General features: G+C 30.5%; 5 protein-coding genes across 13 annotated transcripts; 3 read left to right on the forward strand and 2 right to left on the reverse strand.

Moving 5' to 3' along the window:
- Positions 1-879: 879 nt before the first annotated feature.
- On the forward strand, positions 880-3,822 carry LOC105838733 (exodeoxyribonuclease). Of its 3 annotated transcripts, XM_012684496.3 has the most exons (9): positions 880-1,034; positions 1,488-1,555; positions 2,036-2,060; positions 2,144-2,344; positions 2,427-2,553; positions 2,624-2,767; positions 2,993-3,136; positions 3,243-3,423; positions 3,573-3,822. In XM_012684496.3, exons 1-9 carry the CDS (start codon positions 966-968, stop codon positions 3,688-3,690), a joined length of 1,077 nt encoding a protein of 358 aa, XP_012539950.1. In that variant the 5' UTR covers positions 880-965; the 3' UTR covers positions 3,691-3,822. The 3 variants fall into 3 exon arrangements, with proteins under 3 accessions (XP_012539950.1, XP_012539951.1, XP_036140459.1); XM_012684497.3 differs by lacking the exon at positions 880-1,034 and adding an exon at positions 1,046-1,185 and having other exon boundaries at positions 2,036-2,344; XM_036284566.1 differs by lacking the exon at positions 880-1,034 and adding an exon at positions 1,195-1,427 and having other exon boundaries at positions 2,036-2,344.
- Positions 3,823-4,022: 200 nt separating this feature from the next.
- LOC105838734 (40S ribosomal protein S19) lies at positions 4,023-5,109 on the reverse strand. The gene is made up of 3 exons (XM_012684499.2): positions 4,966-5,109; positions 4,738-4,808; positions 4,023-4,448 (listed from the first exon to the last, which is right to left on the reverse strand). The coding sequence occupies exons 2-3, from the start codon at positions 4,806-4,808 to the stop codon at positions 4,058-4,060; spliced, it is 462 nt and encodes a 153-aa protein (XP_012539953.1). The 5' UTR covers positions 4,966-5,109; the 3' UTR covers positions 4,023-4,057.
- A 58-nt stretch (positions 5,110-5,167) lies between these two features.
- LOC105838735 (UPF0449 protein C19orf25) lies at positions 5,168-5,998 on the forward strand. The gene is made up of 2 exons (XM_012684500.2): positions 5,168-5,433; positions 5,630-5,998. Exons 1-2 carry the CDS (start codon positions 5,316-5,318, stop codon positions 5,842-5,844), a joined length of 333 nt encoding a protein of 110 aa, XP_012539954.1. The 5' UTR covers positions 5,168-5,315; the 3' UTR covers positions 5,845-5,998.
- Positions 5,999-18,007, reverse strand: LOC105838730 (transmembrane protein 268). 7 transcript variants are annotated; one of them, XM_012684491.3, is made up of 7 exons: positions 16,621-16,758; positions 14,915-15,558; positions 13,723-13,904; positions 13,524-13,617; positions 12,944-13,111; positions 10,556-10,751; positions 5,999-7,393 (listed from the first exon to the last, which is right to left on the reverse strand). In XM_012684491.3, the coding sequence occupies exons 2-7, from the start codon at positions 15,554-15,556 to the stop codon at positions 7,314-7,316; spliced, it is 1,362 nt and encodes a 453-aa protein (XP_012539945.1). In that variant the 5' UTR covers positions 15,557-15,558; positions 16,621-16,758; the 3' UTR covers positions 5,999-7,313. The 7 variants fall into 7 exon arrangements, 6 of the variants coding, with proteins under 6 accessions (XP_012539945.1, XP_012539943.1, XP_012539942.1 ...); XM_012684489.3 differs by adding an exon at positions 8,336-8,413 and having other exon boundaries at positions 13,524-13,904; XR_001139239.3 differs by lacking the exon at positions 10,556-10,751 and adding an exon at positions 8,336-8,413 and having other exon boundaries at positions 13,524-13,904; positions 16,621-16,775.
- An 85-nt stretch (positions 18,008-18,092) lies between these two features.
- On the forward strand, positions 18,093-20,441 carry LOC105838732 (tetratricopeptide repeat protein 19 homolog, mitochondrial). Its single transcript, XM_012684494.3, has 4 exons — positions 18,093-18,438; positions 18,782-19,044; positions 19,179-19,486; positions 19,560-20,441. The coding sequence occupies exons 1-4, from the start codon at positions 18,127-18,129 to the stop codon at positions 19,757-19,759; spliced, it is 1,083 nt and encodes a 360-aa protein (XP_012539948.1). The 5' UTR covers positions 18,093-18,126; the 3' UTR covers positions 19,760-20,441.
- Positions 20,442-21,089: the final 648 nt, after the last annotated feature.

Genomic DNA, 21,089 nt, shown 5'->3' on the forward strand with positions numbered 1-21,089 from the left:
TCACTGATCTGGACCGTCTGCTGAATGCGCCCATTCGATTCTTGTTATATATCTCATCTCACTCTTCGAATGTATACCATGTAATTTGTAAATCAATTTGTGATGACTTTTCTTAATCTTTTGGAATAATTACATCACTAACGAAGTTTTGAACACATTTCTATATTAGCTAATGGAAGGTATTTAACAGATTAATAACATGTTAAGTTACACTAGTTTACAAAAAAATCTCATTGAACTAAATAACAAAGTGTTTCCTATAGATTTTTAGAATCATTATTGTAATAATTCTAAAATAATTATTCAAATGATTTTCCTTAAAAGGGCAACATTGACAATAATATCCCCATTTTTGTGAATTTCCTGTAAAATAGAAGATGTTATTATATATTTAAAAGAAAATTTGTAAGTACTTGTGTATTTGTAAGTACTTATTTAATGCATTTACTTTCTAAAAAAATACTTTCAATAAATTAATGAATCTATATTAAATAAGAGAATAAGGGAATTAATTTATAATCTCAGTGATAGCGAAATTATCTGAATAGTCTGCATCTTATCATTCCAAATTCACATAGGCAAACTGATTATTAATTATTTTGTTAAACAATTTGTATATAAAAAGATTGAATATGAAAATAATATGGAACAAAATATAGAAATTTAAAACAAAATGAAAGAAATGTATTAAATTTAAAGGTATCGAAAAAGTAATACTATTTTACACTACATGTCCGTATTTACACTTTTTCTTAACAATGTTGTTTATTGTTGTTTACATATATACATAAAAGATACGAGTATTAGTAAAAAATGATATTGCTTTTTTTTAATGTTTCCAACATCTCTTCATTTTCTTTCTTCGCAGTGGTCAGCACAGTGGCGCTGAAAATCTCTTCTCCAGGGGAGTATATATATAAATAATAGATCTCTTGTACGCCCGGTACGCCGCAGCGTAGTACTGAATGACGTTAAATTTGAAGCTGTGCCGTCTGAGTCAAGTTGTTGTGCCCTTTCGTACGAAAATTATTCAGGTCCGTAGAAAACAAAAAAATCAAATCTATCATAAATTAACGTCGTCCTTTAGTTCGCGGTTCGTTCGCGAGCGGGAAAGTCAGTTGAGAGTATTGAGACGCAGTTAGAGTTTAGACGCCGGCGACTAGGCTATGTTTCATCGATTGGAGGGTAGATAATGAAATCTCTTCAATAACTGATATTACCCGCGACGCGGTAGCAATTTTACGTTTGTCATTCTCATCGACAAGCTGCGAGAACAAAGCTTTCGGCGTTTTGTTGTTGCAGATAAAGACAAATCGTATCGGAATGTTTATTTAACATTATTATAATTGATGAATGTATATTAACGGCGTGTTCCACTTGCAGTATTGATTTTATCGAATAGGAAAATTATTTACAAACGTTCACAAGTATTTACAATTCAATAGTCATACAATTGAACGTTTTAACACTGTTTATATCTTTTTCAGCATTCTCTTCACAATAAACAATGCCACGTACACGCTTACCATCAGCTTCAAAAGCTTCAAAAGCAAAGGTACAGTAAATTAATATATGCAAAATTTAATTTTTTAGTTGAAATTGTTAGAAAACGCGCAAAGAATAAATTATCTTGCATGTAAATTGATATATTAGGTGTGTGAATTAGTTTTGAGGATTTTCAAGAGAGGGCTTACTTAATAGGTTCTAAAGTATCACATAAAACTTAAAACTTTCATTTTTGGTTCAAAGTCAATTAGATAAACAAAGAAGATGCATTAATAGTTAATTAATAGTCAATGTTTTATAAGTCTCGAAATGGAATTTTCAAAAGAGCATTTTTGGCACGTGTTATTTTACTTTTTTTAACAAGAAGAATGGTGATCAGTTTTGGTGTCAGTGACAAAGAACTCCTAATAATTACGATATTACCTATAAAGAATATTATATTTCATTGAACAATCATCATAACACTTATGTTCATAGCTTTTTATATTAAGTATGAAACATTTATATATGAGTTTTACCTTGAAATTAGGCTAATTCTTCCAAAGCTAAACCTGGTAAGAAAACAGAAAAATTAAATGAAAATGGAACTTTGAATAAAAAACGTGTAAATGATACAAATGATGAACCTGCTCCAAAGAGGATGAAAGCTGATTCGAAGGCATTAAAAAGCAATGACAAGAGCGAGTCATCAAAGAATGAGCCCAAGAAAATGCAAAATAAAACGGATACAAATTTGGATGAGATAGATTTTGAATGTGTGAAGACAAATGAGGAAGGAGAGAAATATAATCTAAAGATCTGCACATGGAATGTTTCTGGAATCAGAGCTGTAATCAAGGTATGTTTATTGTCCCTCTCATCACAATATGTTTTCTTAATTGATGTATTGTACTTGTAACAATTCTTTTGTGTTTAATTAGAAAAATGGAATCGACTATATCACCAAAGAAGATGCTGATATAATTGCTTTACAAGAAACAAAGTGTGATAAAGATAAGATGCCAAATGAAGTCAAATTATCAGAATATCATCACTATTTTCTTGACAGTAAGATATATTTTTTAAAAATTATGCTAAACATGACTGAATCATATGATTAATAAATGTGTTTTAATAGGTAAAAAGCCAGGTTATTGCGGAGTCGCTTTGTTCAGCAAGGAAAAGCCGATTTCTGTGAAATATGGCTTAAATAATTCTGACTTGGATAGCGAAGGCCGAATGATCACAGCAGAATTCCCAGAATTTTTCGTGGTCAATGTTTGTAAGTTACATCTTAATCTTAAATGAAGATTATACTTAATTACTTAATATTTAATAAACATCACAAATTGTAGAACACTATATATTATAAAATTTAATATATTAAATGATGTAAACATTAATATTGATTTCTCTAAAAATGTATAATTTATTTTCCATTTAATGCAATATTCTTGATTATATCAATATTGCTTTTGATATTTAATAATAGAATATAATGTAACAGATGTGCCAAATGCTGGTCAAAAATTGGTGACATTGCCAAAAAGATTGGAGTGGAATAAAGCATTCAAAAAATATATTCAGGAATTAGATAAAAAAAAGCCTGTTATTATTTGCGGCGACATGAATGTAGCTCACCAAGAAATTGGTATAGTATCAATATTAGATACATTTTTTAAGTATACAAAGTATTAGTAATTAATATATGTTAATAGAACAACGAAAAAACGTTGATAATTAATATTAATTTCTAGATTTAAAGAATCCCAAAACAAATACCAAAAATGCTGGATTTACTAAAGAAGAACGAGATGATATGACCGACTTTTTAGCTGCCGGATTTATAGATACCTTCAGATTATTGTATCCTGAGCTAGAGGGTGCATATACATTTTGGTCGTATTTTGCTAACGCACGCAGTAAGGATATTGGATGGTAAGTATACATGTTTTTATTAAAGCTCTTCCCTTTTCTAGTTATATATAAATATATGTTATAAATATAATATCTAGGAATTAATTATAATTGAATAGACTGTATACTTACTTAAAAACCTTAATAAATCAAAAATCTTTTATATATAGGCGATTAGACTATTTCTTGACATCAGAACGGATCAAGAATAAAGTGTGCGATAATGTTATAAGGAAGCAAGTTTACGGCAGCGATCATTGCCCTGTAATACTTTACATCAATTTGTAATTTGTAATGATAATAAACATTTGGTGCGTTCCATGAAAATATTATATGAAAATATCGGAGTGAAATTTTATCATGTATGTGAATGCAAACATATAAATGATTACATTTTATTAAAAAAAAATATGTATTTTATTTGTACTGTGATATGATTAATACCATACAAAACTTAATCTGTTTAGTCTTTAATTATCATATTTTAAATAGAACATCCTGATAAATTTTTAACTTCTAGAGCCTTGATATATTATTAAACAATTGGTATATAATAGTGAATATTAAATATTTTATCAAAAAGTAAAATTATATGTAGTCAGGTTTAATCAATGAAGAGATTTTACATTCTTAATTTTATTGCAAGAAAAGAGTATTAAATTACAATTGTCTCTTGAAGTTTAAGCTTTTTGGTCTTGGCCTTAACTTGCGCGGCGATACGATCTAGATCTCTACGTCCCTGACTGGTCAGTTTTCGTCCGCCGAGAGGTGCCTTCTCAATAAGTTTCAACTGTTCCAAACTTTGAAGCGCCTTGCGTGCAACACTGCCCGCTGACCGACAGAAGTGGCTGGGATGGGTGCCGTTACGTTTGCGTCCACCAAAAATCTTGGTGACCGCACCAACTCCGATGGGACTGCGGATATAAATGTGACGTACCAGAGCTGCACACCTGATGTAGTACCAGTCAGGATCATAAGGTGCTAATTCCTTGAATTTGGCCGTCTTCACGATGTCTACCCATTCCGGCACGCGCATCTTACCGGTTCTAAAATTTTATGAAGTACAATGTCGAATCGCAATGATATATATAACTGAAAGCAATGACATTTATTAACAGAAGTAATATTCGATATGAAAGTAATTTTTATAATTTTTCATAATTCTAAAAAAGAGAAAAGAAATGAAAATAATAAAAGATACATTTAAAAATTATTTAATTAATTATTTAAAAATAATTTTAATTAAAATATATGAAATAATAGATTGCGCAGGTTAGATATAACCTCTTATAGGTTAGATTCTCATTATTCCATTCATGTTTATTCCTTACTCACTTTTTAAGGAAAGCTGCAAACGCCTTCACGAATTTCTGCTGGTCCACATCTTTTAACGTCACGGATGGCATCTGGAATGAAAATTTTTATGTAATAAAGCACGCAAAATGACTTAGACACCACGTGGATGAAATACAAGTAAACGTTCTAAACTGACATTTAAACGCAATTCTCTTTTTATCTATAATTTCAACCGATAACAATCAAATTATTAAACTGATTACACACGTTTTTATGTAGATCTTCGTATTTCGTTCGCTAATATTTGCTAAATACGGAACTATTCGATCCTGTTCGATCCAAGTTCCTCTCAGGCCCAACCAGCAAGGACTTTTCGTAATTGCACTACGTTACACTTTCCGCACTTAAAACAGAAACAGGCGTGTTATGAACGTTGGCGAGAAAAGGAGAAAAGGGGAAAGGTACAAAAAGTCGGAAATGGAGTAACATGTCGTAGTGACTACAGGGAACGAATCTATCTGCGTTTCTGAATACAATGGAGCTGAATGGAACGTAATGATAATTGAAGGCGAAAAATAAAACTGGCATTTTAATTCTTGCGTCATTTTATCAACCCGATGATGTTCGCCAACAAAAAGAACAGTTTGCCACCGAGACCCCACATACCGAGCCATGAACAGATGTTAGAGGACCTCGACAAAGCCACAGTAGACGACGTGGCGTTCAAGATCATAAGTAAACATTTTGAATTAATTGTAAAAGAAGATTATACGATGTTGCTCATTTTTCAGTCTCCTCTCGAAAAACAATTAAAACCTGTGGAAAAACTCGCGCTTAATTTTCTTTGTATTCATGCTTTGATCATTGGACCATTATTTGTTTTGTCTAGGTAAATCGTTTGGATTATATTCCTATACAAATGTAATTTCAGATGAATTGTGCACAAAAGATGGTTCGACAGGTAGTAATAACTCTGATGATATATACCAGAAAGTCAAAACCTACTTGAATACCAGACAGCAGTTAAAGCAGCTGGAAAGTACCTTGAAAAAGGAGGGAGAACAATTGCGCGCGGATAATGAAGAAATAAAAAGGCTTGCAGATGAAATTAAGAAGCAGGCGCAAGCCGCTCTGGTAACACAGTAAAGAAAATTAATTTATACACCTTGTGATTAAAAATTGTTTTATTATCTCAAATAGAAATTACGGAACATTAAATTACTTGCATATAATAATTTATTCCACAAAATTCTGTTAATTTTGTTAATAATAAATAAAAATCTTTATCTGATAAATTTTATTTCTTTTTTTTGGAGTTTATTTATTAGATCTCCCACTTACATAAAATAGACAAATTCATCTGTTGTAAGAAATACATTTTGAATTGATAATTTATTGCAAATAAATTTAATATACTGTTGATTGAAAAAACATGTACTTATACATTAAATAATTGTACCCTGATATTGTGTATATTTTATGATAAAATCTCTATCATAATAACTTTTTATATTCTTAACATTGAATATGTGCGTTGCGTACGCATGCTCGTGTGCACTGGTACACTAAACAGTACATAAATACATAGATTGATACGTTCATTTAATGGTATTTCATAGAACAATCCTAATGATATTTAATGACAAGGCACAATAACAATTCAATGTCTAGCACTACTTGTAGTAGCATACAATATGCTACAATAACTATTATCCATCGCGTTTTGGATAACATTTATAAAGATTTGATTTCCTTTCGCTTCTTGCATGTAAAAACTTACAAGTTATTCTTATATTGTATTTTTATGTATTAAAAAGATATGTAAAGTAGCTTAATTATAAGAGGAACTGTAACGATAGCCTCAATTATTCAAAGAGTTGTTAAAAATTGAACTGATTTAATTGAATGATATAGTAAAAAGGAGAGAATTGTTATAAATTTTTTTAATATTTTCTCTATCGCTTATATTATAGTTTTCTTACGAAATTGCTCGCTCTTTTATTTGAAATTCTTTTATAACTCTTTGAATAACAGATTATCGAGTGCTGTCTGTTAAACACATGGCTATCTTTACATATATGTAATTTATATCTTGTACAACAAAAATATTAGTACAATTAATGATATTTTTATCTCGTAATACTGTGTCGTGCGCACAACTATTTCAGATAATTATTTCGTTATTTCTACGAATAGAGATCAAACGACTCTGAACAATAATTTTAATTACTAAATAATTGTAAGTCACTGAGCAATATATTAAATATAATATTTAAAAAATCATCAAAAGATCAAGAGAACAGATCAGCTATCAGTAATATATCAAAGAATATAGTTATAAAAAATATATAGACTTATATAAAATCTGATAACAATATAACTGTCGCATAATAGCTATTCTAAAAGAATAGGCGAACAAAAAATATATAATAAAAATATTAAAATTAACGCACAAATATTTTTCTCTATGTGTGTATATATGTATATACACACACATACATATATACATACATACACATATATAACAGTATGTCTTGTTTTGATATAGCTCATCTGTACGCATGTAAATTCAAATTTAAACAAAACTACATTAACATGATTTTTAAGAATAGAAACTATTGGTAACTTGGTACCATATCAAATCGTCCTACAGGTTCACTAAGGTAGGCACACCATGTAAATCCTGGTGGATACCCTGGAAAAGAATCGCAGATTAATATACATTAATAATGAGAATGCGAAGTAGTGCGTATTCTGATACATAACTCATATAACATCTTTAAAAAATATACAACACAAATTCATGTTATATAGAGTTATATATACAACAAAATATATTAGTGAAATAACAAAATCGTCAATTTACAGCCTAATATCTTACAATACTTAAATTTTATTTTCTTGGCATCAAGATACGCACATTTAAAATATACAGTTGTATATTTTTAGATATAGTATAACATTATTTAGCATATATAGCATAGCATATATTTTAGATTTAGTATAAAAGATATGTTATTTGTTTCAAATTGTTGTTAGTAGCATCTTTTACCTTACTCAATATTCGAAAAAAATAATAAAGAGATGTCTATGGAAGAACTCTGAAAATATTAAAGGATAATACAATATTAAAAGTAGCCAAACAGAAATATAATTTTTTAATATTTTTTCTTTTTTTTATTATTTGAAAGAAAGTGTTAGATATGCAAATTTCCAAATAACTATGCATGCAAGACAGAAAACAATTGGACATAAAATTAATAAATAATAACAATAGAGTTTCTTCTTGCCACGCAGCATGTAAAAACCTCTTGGCAAACCTCTTGATCATGTACAAGGAAAAAATCACTCATTTTCAAAGTACGTTTAAATTTAGAATTACATTTTTACTCTAGTAAATGCAACCGAGTTTAGTAACCCATTTATTTGTTCCAATTATATATCTCTTTTTAATTCTCCTTGTTATTTTCAATTTAGTTGTATTAAAATCTGAAGGAATATATTACATTTACTCAAATCGTGTTTTATATTTCAAATATTAATGTAAAGTTTCTTGCATCTTATAGTTAATATATTAAAACTTAGTTAATATATTAATATATCTTCACTATAAAAACTTGCTTGATGTAATACTTACATAATATTAGAGATTATTATTATGTGCTGATGATATGTGGATGAGGTAATATACTGAGATTCAGCATCTTCCGTCCGGCTGCATGCAAGTAATCCCTCAAGATTAGTATGTTAGTTACATATTAATACATATGTACTACACAAAAGTTAATACTCCAAAACTACAGAGATAAAAATTAGAACATTCAATCATCGTTTTACTATGTTTCACATAAAAATACACGGCATGATAAAGAATAGACATATGTATATATTTTTATTCCACAACATTTTTAACAATCATATAAAAGTGCTTTACAGTTTATATTGTATATAGGAATCGGCGCTTTTGTACAATTATAATTTTGTAGTAGATTCTGCAATAAGTACTCTGTAAATAATATAAAAGTATATATTACATCTTAACTATGACTTACGTCTACGTAAAATTTCAGGACGGATGTAACAAATATTCAAATTTGATATCTCGTTTTATATCTAATACATTTTAAATCACGCACAATAGTGATGCTTATAATGTATCACGAATTTATATAGCACTATTTATAATATAGCTGAGTGAATCATCTCCGTAGCGTTGACTATTATCATTGAATAATAATTTCATCATAATTAGCTGCTCTTTACGCTTGTACATGTACGATTGCACTAAGAGAGATAGAGCGAGTGTATAATGCTTAATCTAAAGAGATATCAATATAATTTTTAAAAACATTAACATCAAATAATTGTTAGATTTATTGTCTTGTGGGATTCATTATTTTTTATAATCAAACAATACTATATAATCGAACAATTTGACGATTCTATTCTAATAATATCTGTTTATGTACGATATACTCTATCTTTAATATAAATTTCATATTTTTAAAAAAATTAGAGTGCCTTATCTCAGACATGGCAAACGTAATAATAAAGGCTCGAAAAAGTTTAACCCGGAAGTAAAAACGAGATAAACGCGATGAACAATACATCGAGTACGATAGTACCATTCGGTATTTAGTCCTCATCATACTAGTACTAATACTTTCTGCGAAGAAAAAATCCCCAATCTTAAGTAATGACAACTTATAATAAAATTATATTAGTCACAAATAAACAAGTTGTGCCTCAGAGATAAGACGAATAATAACGTTATTTGGAGGCACGATATTTTTAAATTGAGAAAAACAAATATTACCTTCTAAAACGGTGAACAATTTTGTCTTAATCAATCAACTTTAGTCAATGTTGCACACATTTTGCTCAATGTTTGAACATTACGTAATCTATAATTTGAAAGATGTGATCAAGACAAAGTTTCTTTTTTATTTTTAGTATTTTTAAAAATTATATTCTGGAAACTGCGAAGTAACACATATTGTCACATATAACAGATATGATATAGTGTACATAATAATTTTAAATATGTTATTTAATGACGCGATCAAGCATAACTACTAACTGCAGATAAAATAAAAAATTAATATTGACGTTTATCCAAAAAAATTTCTCAAAGATTGTAGTGCAGGTAAAAGCAAAGCTAGATGTAGATGATATGACATGTAAATATATATAATATATAGAAAGCACATATATGTAATTTCTAATGATAGATATACCATAAGACACATTTTTCATAATACATTAATTAAACATAATATCTTTCTTTAAATGCATTATAAAAATGCATTAATTTTTCAATAAATAATCAACATGTGGAATGTGATATAACAAGATAGATAATCTCAATTTATAATATTGTTATAAATTATCAACAAAGTTTACTTTAATAGAAACATTTTTTTTACCAATAAAAATATAACACGATTATATCGTACTTTGTAGAATACAACAGTTCGATGCATAAATTTTTCATTCGTTAATTGTATACCTACTACGTAATAATGTAATGCAGAGAATTTAAAGAAATAGTAAAAAAATACGAATAGATGGTTATCTTGCAATATCAATAATGTAACCATTCACTATGTTGTGCTTATAATCTATTAATGTCGTAACTTAAATATGATTGTTGAACATGATTGTTGAATGAACACATAACAACTTGACTGCACAATATTAAATTGTTTGAAGTATCAGAGACACACATCAACGTAGTTGACGAATCTCTCAAGAATCTCATAAGATTCTAAAGTGCCCTTTTTAAATATATCAGTCTCCATTGGCAGTCATCTAGTGAAATCTGGCATTAGAAAGAATTTACGTAACGTTAACTTGCCTTTCGGCTTGTGTTTAAGATGGTCCTCAATGAATTGACAAGGGCAACGGGCGGAGACACAGTGGCGCGGTGGAACAGACAGACCCATAACACCTCTATCACGTTCCTGAGAGTCTATAACCAGATCAAGTCTGCGACGCACGAAGTGACGTGCCCATCGAGACGTATACCTCAGCAACAGCAACTCCGCCCGTTCCTGTCAACACACACCATCATCATTCAGTAGAACCTTTCGCCTGATTCGCGAAATAGTAATGTGTGGTTTCTCTCCTTCTTTTTCAATTTTCTGTCAAGAAATTCGTAAATTTATTTATTTAAAGTTGAAACACAACCTTGCAATTCAACCTTCAATTTTGATATGTATTTTTATCATTTAACTATCAAGAAAATTATTTATATATAATATCCTTTAAAATAATTATATATTTGTCTACATAATAATGATATGTCTGACTGCCATTATACTTAATAACTTTTCATAAAAGTAATTTTTGATTGTTATGTAAAATATAAGTTTATTATCGATTTAAAAATTATTTGTTCACCATTTTATAAGTATATTTGTTTTTCACAATATCATAATATATTTCATCAAGATCAAGATCATTGAATATAATTAGGTCAAAAAATTATTGGTAAAAAGAGGGTAAAATACTGATATAGCATTTATCGAAATAAATGAGAATGTCCATAAGTATAATCTTAAAAAATTTTTGTGACTGCTACTTGCTTCCTAAAGGAAACAATTTACTGGAATGCTGAAATAATTTGAAATAAAATAAAAATTATATTCATTGCTATCTATAAGTTACAGATCTATCACTATTACAGATCTATTACGAATCATTGATTTTAATGTTAAATGTAGCAACATAGCATCTTCAGAATATATAATACAAGTGAATGTAATCTTTATCTTATTTAAAAGTATGATATCTTATATATAATATATAAGCCACATTTAGCATTAAATGTGGAATGTAAATATGAGTTTAGATCTGAAAATGATCCAACTCTATTCTAAATCTCTATAATCATATTAATTTTAACCCTTGATTGTCACACTTATCATATACCAGTTAGCTTTGATATCTCTATAATGTTAAGTACGTTCAAAATATTTTAAAATCATATAAATGACATAAAATTAATAATCCCCAAAGTAATATAACAAATATAGCAATAAAAAATAATCAGATTATTGCAGAGTAATTAGATCACATTAATATGCTCGTAAGCATATCAATAAAAGACAGTTTCAACAAAATTTTAAAAAGTCAAGTTTTTTCAAAATATTTGTAACACACACCAAATATTTGATCAAAAAACTGCATTCTCATCTGTATTGTGAAGTTTAGTTGTTTCTATATCAATAAAAACATGGCCATGAGACATTTTTATGAATGTATGTTAAACATATTTATGTTAAACATAAAATTAATCTTAAAGATTTACGACGTAAGTTATTCGTGAACCAGCAAAAGTAAATAGCATTCTTTGGAAATTATAGAGTAATACGTATTTGAGAAAATTTAATAATTCATAAAATTCTGCAATTTTGTCCACAAATAATTATAAAATCGTATATATCTTTTTATAAGCAGCATATAAAACAATCGTGTCTCTCAAATGCCTCTATTTCTGAGAAAGCTACTCCACGTAGGACAAAAGTCTCTGCCCTGAACGCGTGGCTTATTACGTAACCATTCCTCTATATATTGACAAGGACACAGAGCGGACGCTAAGTGACGAGGCGAAGAAGGATTTCCACCTTCCTCGTCAACTGTCCAGTCCAAACGTCGACGTAAGTAATCCTTTGCCCAACGTTGCACATAACGGCAGAATACTTGTTCGTTTTTACCCTGGTAGTTTAATATAATGCACAATAGAACATTTAATATAACTTGTAGCAATCAATAACATTAAATTTCGCGCATAAGCTAGATTTATATAATAATAATATTTAAGACTCATATATTGAAAAGCTGAACCTCCAATGTATATGGGTATTTTTTGTCTGCGTTCTATGTCTATAGTCCTGAACCTTAAATACATACTGAAACTAAAACAAGTACATGTTCTTGTTTTAGAAGAAAAATGCTAATATAGAAAGTAAAAAGTAAAAAGTAAAACTAAAAAGACACATATAAAACCATATTTTTGCTTTGTTTCATACATTGTCGATTTACATATGGAGGAATAACACTTTTATATTTAGCTTCTCAATATTTGGCCTTATTAATAAAATATTTTAAAATCAACGTAAAGTAAAATAAATCAATAAACAAAAAATTTTTAATTAAAATACGATAAGTAAAGCTTGAAATATATAAAACATATAGACAATAATTATTGAGCCAAAAAGATTAATGAGGTCACATGTTTTACCTGTTTACGGGAGATTCTTGTGGTGGTGCTGCCTTGTATAACAATGTCACCGTCGTCGATGTCCATACGCTGTTGCAATTCTCGTTGTCGACTTAAATCGCTTGCATCATCGCCACCAATTACTCTACCTTCGCGTTCTTCCCGTTCTATTACTTCTTGTAGCTTTTTCTACCACACAAAAAGCAAACCATTATATTAATCTTTCACAGATATACATAAATAATTAAAAATTATAATAAACAAAGATAGCATCACTCCATGTCTGAATTCTCTCAAAATTTTATATTATGTTAAAAAGCTAAATTATAAAGTCTGCATCAATAAATAAGTCAGTAAACAAGAAATTAAATTAATGACATAAATAAGTAAAAATAAATTTACTTATTTTTATTGTCAAATAAAAATGATATTTTTATCTTTCACCAATGAAATCTATGTAAAAATTATGTACAAAAATATCAATTTGCAATTTATCGTTTTTAAATCTTAGTCTAAAGTTTTTTATATATTTTAAGATTTTCATATTTTTCTTAAACAGTTATTTATGTAATAACCCTATCCCAATAAAGACTTCACTTACAATGCAATCTGTAGTATCAAAGTATATGAAACACAGGTTGACTTTGTGGCAGGAGATTTTCCCTCTATCGTCCAATCCCAGCAATATTTTATGCCTTAATAAATGTTTATTAACTTGAGCCATACATTTCTCAAGGTTGTGATTGAGCTTTATCTTGATGAACATGCAGAAGAATATTGCGGCTGCATTCAGAACTAACCACATAACACCGAGTCCAAATAACGTAAGACCAGTCACACCGGAGAACAATAGACCGAGCAGCACAACGAAGGCGGTAAATATCCAAAGAACGAGGATCCTCTTGTAGCATATGTTATACATGTTGAAGCGCACATCATTCACAAGTAATTCCATTATGTGGACATAATCTTCCACTGTAAGCTGCAATATTATATATTTTATTAGACTGCTAATTATTTTATTCATTTAAAGTACATAAAAGAAACTGTATAAGCTGATATTTCCTATATTAATCCTGGGAAGCTACTATGAGATGCATTTTCATCCAGTCTTTTGACAGCTTAAAATAATTAACAAGATTTTATCTACATTAAAATAGTATTAGTTTAAATTATTCTATCATAACATCTTGTATTCCATACAATAAAAAAAGAAACATGTTTGAAATATTCTTAATTATGTGAGTGAGTTTTTACTCAGAAGTGTAGTGTAAATATAAAAAAAATATAAGTAGCTTTCCATTAGTTAAATATTTAAACATTTCAAGTTTTATAATTTAAACATATACAGAGCATTTTTAATGTAGAAAAATTCTCTCAAAATTTACAGATGTATGTAGAAAAAAATTTATCAAATATCATAGGTAAAAGAAAATTTTATATAAATTAAAAATTGCATTATATATATGTATATTAAAATAATATAATAGTGTTGAATAGTTTGATACTAAAGCTGCTTGTCAAGCAAAAGATCTAAGTTTGATTCTTAAAATTTCTGCTTCATACTAGAAATTAATAAAAAAGGAGGGGGAGGGGGGAGATAAATATTTCACTGTGAATATGGAATCCGGAACATGGATTTAATTCCCAAGATAAATGAAAATAAACAAATGGCTTGTTCTTTTTCGCTGTACTGCTGCACTGGTGCAACAGATTAGAGTAAGACAAATATATTTTTTCTCACTCCAACTTATTGCACCAGTGCAACAGTGCAGCGAAAAAGAACAAACCAAAAGTTACAAACCATTTTCCCCTAAAGAAAGAATAAATATCCAAATAATAAATAAATTGTTCCAAAATCAAAGTTCAAAATTAAAATCAAGATTGAGATAGATGAGTTTTGGCCTTTTAACTTGTCGCGAAAAGGCCAAAACTCAAGTTGTAGCATTATCAAGAAAGGAAAGAAGGTTATGGCAAATTATATATACGTACGGTTAGTCCTTGTGCCATCAATTCCTCCGGTACCAATTCCGGTCTGAATCTGGCCGGGGTAATCCATGGCCACTTGGTATTCACTGGCAGGAGAGTAACGATAGTGTCACCATTGGCGAAACCCTGTCTGATATTTCCGATAGACGTACTGATCACATTACTGGACGCGTTCCTCCCGTTGGACACGTCCCGCAGATCGATCGTCTTCAGGGAGGCACTCTTGGCCGCTGCCTCTGACGCACGAACCGCATCGGACGGTAACTTGAGATCCGGCGTCTCGGACGTAATCGAACGACTTAAACCTGATCTATCTAAGTTAATTTGGACGGATTCGGTTGCAATCACAGCACCTCTGTACTCATTGGTTTTCCTATCATTAATATCAGACGGACTATCGATACTCTTGCCGATTTTGTCGACCTGTACAGTGACCGACTCTGGCTTTATCACGGCGGGTGCACCGCTACTATTGGCGGCTACTTTTCTCTTGGCGGCGTTGATGGTCTCCTCAGGATGGTCCGTCTCCTCCTCGAATTGGACCCAATTCTTTCCAATGCTTTCCGCAGCTACGTCGGAGCAATTAGTTACACTGTCCGCAGCACAGGCTGCTGTCGCATTGTCAGTTGTATCCTCGGAACTCATGACTACAAGAAACAATACGTACATATGAATTTTAAAACCATTACTTGCTCTTATCATAGATTTATGAATTTTAATAACCCTGAATATCGCTCGTATCTTTTTCACAACTCGGAGTAAAAATTTACTCACAAAATTAATAATCTTTTATATTTCTTTTTCTATTTTATTACAAGGTGTTAGAGTAGCAAAATTGATACTATTTTAATGTAAACAAAATCTTATTAAGCAAATTAAATGTTATTTTAAACTATTAAAATTTTTATAACAAAAACTGTGCTAAACTTAAATTAGCATTTGGATGAAAATTTACCCACAAAATTAAGCATTTTTTTCATATTTTGAAGAATTATTTACTTTTTTCTACTTTGTTGCAAGGTGCTAGAATAACCACAAAGCAAGACTGTTTTAATATAAACAAAACCTTATTAAATTTTAAGCTATCAAAATTTTAATAAGAAAAGCTATATTTAAAGTTAAATTAATACTTGTGAGTGAAAATTCATCCACCAGTTCAGGTAGCAATCCAGGATTAAAGGTGTAAAATATAAAAAAAACGTGCATAAGTAACAAAATATTGACGGAAGAACCGTTTAACGATAAGCCGCGATAAAAATTCCGGTAAAGACCTCGTTAATTTTCGTTGGGCTCGTTGATTCAACAGTGCGGCGCCTTTAATCGGCGCTCGTCGGCACTCATCGGCACTCACGCGCGCCGCCGATCTCGTTCAGCCAAAAGGGAGTGTCCCCGGATAAGAGTGAAATCCGGCGACGCGGATCCGTCTGTCATTCTCACGTGGAACCGTCGTCCCGACGACGGCACCGACGCGAAAAGGACATCGCGATCGTCCTCGGGCCGGCGGCGCGCGACAAGAAACTCCCGAGTCGGTCGCGTCGGGCGCCCGACGACGTTCCATCTCCGCCGTCCGCGCCTAAACGGGATCTCTCGCGGACCATCCGCAACGGGGATAGAGACAGAAAGAGAGAGAAAAGAAAGAAAATCGCACGAGGAAGAAAAGGGAAGAGGACGCGGACGGTCGTGATGCGCGCAAGCGGCGGTTAACGTACCTGCTGCGATGCGACGACCCGTCTCATGCCCGCGCGAGTCTGGCGAAGAGCAAGAGGTGCGCGACGAATCACGAAATCAAGGTGCACGACATCGGGGCACGGCACAGCACGGGACGGACGACGGCTGGGTGGGCTGGGCGATGGCAGAGGCGGGGGAACGTCGGCGGCGTGGGATGAGGAGGGACGGGCGGGTGGATGAGTAGGCGAGCGGCGCGTATGCGCTCACATGCGTGTACGTATATGTGCACCAATGTGCACGCACACCTGCTTACGTACCTGTACGCGCGATCGTCCGTGTCACGTTCACGCGATCCACATCGTTGGATCTCTCGTGAATCCTCGAGAGAACCTCGTCAACGTTGTCGTTGTCGTCGTCGTCGTCGTCGTTGTCGTCGAGCGCTTATCGCACGGTTGGAATAGAATTCGGGGGGAAATTTCAAGTCCACCTGTTCGCCCGTGTCCTCGTGCATCTATTATATGCGTGCGGCGACTATTTACATTCTGATTATGCTCGCGCGCGACGTTATGTATACCTAGTCGCAGTTGCGCATCAAGTATACATGCACGTAACAGGATTATTTACATCTGATTATGCGCCTCGTCGAAATTATCCAGATACTTCGCAGCACCTGTTTCCATAAAATGCTCGAATATCTCGAAGGATCGTACACGTAGCTCGCTGTTTTGTATAATAATTTGATGAATTAAATGAAGGAAGCTAATCAATATAATTTTGTTAATTTAATTTCTCAATTATCATTGAAATTGTAATTTGACTGGAATTGATGTGAGAAAAGAATTCGAGTTGCCCACGCGCAAAAATGGCGCGGATGTGTTTATCAGCACAACACCACCGCTGATAATAATCATCTGCGTATGTAAAGTCTGTTCATTTTAGTTGCACCTGGTTGCACCTTATCTCTCTAAAATCTCACTCTATCATATTTTTGTTTTATTTATGAAAAAGTGCGAATAGATTCTCGCATAAAAGCGAACACATCTACTATTACGTGATTATGAACAATTTCAACGAAACTATTTCAATTAAATCGATAATTAAGCTAATCGTAGTTTAATTACGATTTATCGATTAAGTTTATTGATTATTAGTTTATTAATTTTTATATTATTTAATTAAAATTTGAATAAAATTGTCGATTTTTTGTTGCTTAACGTATGATAGAACAGAGATAAATTTAAAATTTCACTTGAGACATTCATTTTTATCAAAGTAGACCAACTTTAATCTCGATTTGATTAGTTTTTTACCGTTTTCTAGAGTTTTTAGAGTTTAAGAAATCAGAAAAAAAGAAAATTAAACAATATTAAAATTGCGTGATTTAACATTGGTACAAATAAGATTAACAAAAGTTTTTAAAGTCTTCGAAAAAAAGGAACAGAAATGAAGTGTAGCTTGAAAGTGCAGACTGCAAACTTTCAGTAACTGGTGATTACGATGTGTTTACAGTGTCAAGTGTATCAACGTTGACACGTCTGATTGTCAAAATGTATTACCTAAATTTAGTGTCTCGTGCATCAAGATGCTTCTTATCAAGTATCAATTTTGTACGGTCAACAACGAATGCTCGACGTAACGTACATGTCTACAAAGGTGTTTTTATAAAACCCCTACGATTTGACACTAGGATAGAAAGATACCGTTTTAACGACAGGGATAAGCGGCATGAAAGAAGATCCAGGATGCTCCTCGCTGTGCCCTTGCCCACTTTAATTTTGAATTATTTTCTTGGTATCGATTCCGACGAAGAAGTCCCAGAAGTTATTATGACAATCAAGCGATCTGTTTTGTTAATACAGGTTAGGTATTACATGTTTTATATATATATATATATATATTTATTTATATATATACATATATATATTTAACATTTATATAAATATTTTATGTATATAAACGTGGTAATTATTTAGATAACATGATTAGTATATTTTTATTAATATTGATCATTTAAATTGAATAATTATATATACATGTTTATAATTATTCAATTTAGATGATTAATCATAGATATTGATGAAAATAATATACTTACATATAAATATTAAATATATATTTTTTGCCATTACAAAATGACATTAGAAAAATGCTAAATCATTCGAATCTCATACAGTTTCAGCAACATTTGTTTTCCCTTTATAGAAGGGAGAATATAACAAGGCAGAGCAAATGCTGCACCTAGCATTGCGCCAAGCACAAACCATACAGCATTACGATGCTATCACATATATCTACGATGTGATGGCTAATCTTGCTTTTGATACTGGAAAATATCGCAAAGCAGAGAATTTGTTTGTGTCAGTTTTACAAAGGTTGATGTTGAATGGAGCCAAAGAAGATGACATTCGCGTTATTCATATAAGCTTGAAGATGGCAAAAGTTTTTGAACATTTAAATGAGCCAAAGTAAGCAACATCTGCTACAACTCTATTTTTTTAATAAAATACGAGACATTCAATATATGATTAAAAAATTATATCTTTAAAAAGTATACATATTACATACATATTTATTATTTATTTATACATATTTAATTTAGGAAAGCAGAACAGGGCTATAAATTTTGTATGGAGAATTTAAAATCGCATATTGGAAAAGATCCTGATAATAAGGATGCTATATTGCTACAAGGTATGACCTTTGATTGGTATGCAAAAATGCTACTTTCCCAGGCTCGGTATACCGAAGCTTTCAACTACTTTCTTCAGGCTTATGACATATGTAAAAAAATGAATGGTGAGGAACATGAACAGACTGTAGTTTTGCTTAATGATTTGGGAACAATTTGTTGTATACGGGGAGAATATGACGAAGCTATTAAATACTTATCTGCTGCAGCAAAAATAGGTATTAATATACTTATAATTTGGATAACGACTATTTGTATCCACAATAATATTGCTACATAATATGTTTATAGGCGAAAACTTACCTGATATGGCTGACTTGGGTTCAATTCATGTCAATTTAGGGAATGTGCTTCTGAAAAAAGGTTTATACGATGAAGCAAAAAAATCTTGTCAACGAGGAAGAAAAATAGCTAAAAGTAGAGACGACAATGATTCTTTGTTAGAAGCCATTGAATGTCTCAAAGAAGTAAAAAGATTACTGTCATTGTAAATTGTAGAATTATGTTAGATGGAACTTGGAGAGAAAGTTAAGAATATGGATATTTGTTTGAAAATAGGGTCTGTAAATATATGTAGAAAAATATTAAATTATTTAATGTTGAAAAGAATATAGTAAAGAGATTACTGTCATTGTAAATTGTAGAATTATATTAAACAGAACTTAAAGAGAAAGTTAAGAATATGGATATTTGTTTGAAAATAGCATTTGTATGAAAGTAGCATATGTTGAAAAATATTAAATTATTTAATGTTAAAAAGAATATAGTAAATTTTAATAATTGTAACAATTGCAATAAAGGAATTCAGCGAAGTGCCGTTTTTTAATAAAATGCTATTTATTATTTAATATTCAATGGGTTAGTCATTAATGTAAGAGGCGTACATATCTTACCTCTGAAATGCTTACGATTAATAATACATTTTATGTAGCCTCTTTGGTATTATTTGTATATCTTCAATTTTTAACTTTGTTCTGTACACGTCATTTGTAATTTATTTCCACTATTAAATAGAACATAAAATATAAAAAAATATTTTTATATTTTTCTGAAGAAATTTTCCTGAAAATTTTTATATCTATTAAAACAACATGATTGTTACTTTGATGTATTGTATTTACACTTATTATTTTTACAAAATATTTTATAATAAAGAATATCAATCTGATAACACCAATGCATATCCATTAATCAACTCGTCTATTTTTGGAAAAACATTTTTATAGTAATTTCATATAGAAGTTTTTGTGAATTTGTATATCTATATATTTTATTATAAACTCAAAAAAGTATTGAATTAGTTATCATTAATCGTTTGCCATTTTCATGTCCATTTATAATATATTACATTATTGATATTAGTATAAATAATTGAAGAAGTACTTAGTATATTATATATATTTTTAAAATAAAACATTTCTCTCTCTTTATTATAAAAAATAAAGTAAAAGTGCAAAGAATGCTTAGACCCGTTTGAAATAAACATTCATTATAAAATCATAAGAATAGATTTATTGTATAATGAGCAATAAAGAGTTAAGCTAGTTATTCTTAATTCAACATATACATCAAACCCATCAGATATTGATCATCGCTAAAGTTATATTTATCTATAATTTTAAAAAGTCCATTATTTTCCATGGATATTAGATTTGATTTTTATATTATTTTCAGATAGTACTGTTTTTGTTGTAGGTATTAAATATAAAGAGATAGGTATTAAATTAAGTACTTCTTCTGAACAACAATTTATAATAATCTTAATGAAAGTTAATTATACATTTCAGACTTTATCTCAGATTATTTTGAAATAATATAAAA

This window comes from Monomorium pharaonis, chromosome 3 (assembly GCF_013373865.1).
Source record: "Monomorium pharaonis isolate MP-MQ-018 chromosome 3, ASM1337386v2, whole genome shotgun sequence".
Classification (NCBI taxonomy): Eukaryota; Metazoa; Arthropoda; class Insecta; order Hymenoptera; family Formicidae; genus Monomorium; species Monomorium pharaonis.

Excerpts from the sequence above, each read along its gene's own strand:
- LOC105838733 (XM_012684496.3), top strand. The coding sequence starts at position 966 with ATGACGTTAAATTTGAAGCTGTGCCGTCTGAGTCAAGTTGTTGTGCCC. Across the intron at positions 2,061-2,143 it reads TTCTTCCAAAGCTAAACCTG|AGGATGAAAGCTGATTCGAA; the intron begins GTAAGAAAACAG and ends CCTGCTCCAAAG. Across the intron at positions 3,137-3,242 it reads TGTAGCTCACCAAGAAATTG|ATTTAAAGAATCCCAAAACA; the intron begins GTATAGTATCAA and ends ATTAATTTCTAG.
- LOC105838734 (XM_012684499.2), bottom strand. The coding sequence starts at position 4,808 with ATGCCATCCGTGACGTTAAAAGATGTGGACCAGCAGAAATTCGTGAAG. Across the intron at positions 4,449-4,737 it reads TTTGCAGCTTTCCTTAAAAA|AACCGGTAAGATGCGCGTGC; the intron begins GTGAGTAAGGAA and ends ATAAAATTTTAG.
- LOC105838735 (XM_012684500.2), top strand. The coding sequence starts at position 5,316 with ATGATGTTCGCCAACAAAAAGAACAGTTTGCCACCGAGACCCCACATA. Across the intron at positions 5,434-5,629 it reads CGTGGCGTTCAAGATCATAA|ATGAATTGTGCACAAAAGAT; the intron begins GTAAACATTTTG and ends ATGTAATTTCAG.
- LOC105838730 (XM_012684488.3), bottom strand. The coding sequence starts at position 15,556 with ATGAGTTCCGAGGATACAACTGACAATGCGACAGCAGCCTGTGCTGCG. Across the intron at positions 10,752-12,943 it reads CAAGAATCTCCCGTAAACAG|GAACGGGCGGAGTTGCTGTT; the intron begins GTAAAACATGTG and ends GTGTGTTGACAG. Across the intron at positions 7,394-10,555 it reads TCTTAAACACAAGCCGAAAG|GGTATCCACCAGGATTTACA; the intron begins GCAAGTTAACGT and ends ATTCTTTTCCAG.
- LOC105838732 (XM_012684494.3), top strand. The coding sequence starts at position 18,127 with ATGTATTACCTAAATTTAGTGTCTCGTGCATCAAGATGCTTCTTATCA. Across the intron at positions 18,439-18,781 it reads GATCTGTTTTGTTAATACAG|AAGGGAGAATATAACAAGGC; the intron begins GTTAGGTATTAC and ends TTCCCTTTATAG. Across the intron at positions 19,045-19,178 it reads GAACATTTAAATGAGCCAAA|GAAAGCAGAACAGGGCTATA; the intron begins GTAAGCAACATC and ends TATTTAATTTAG.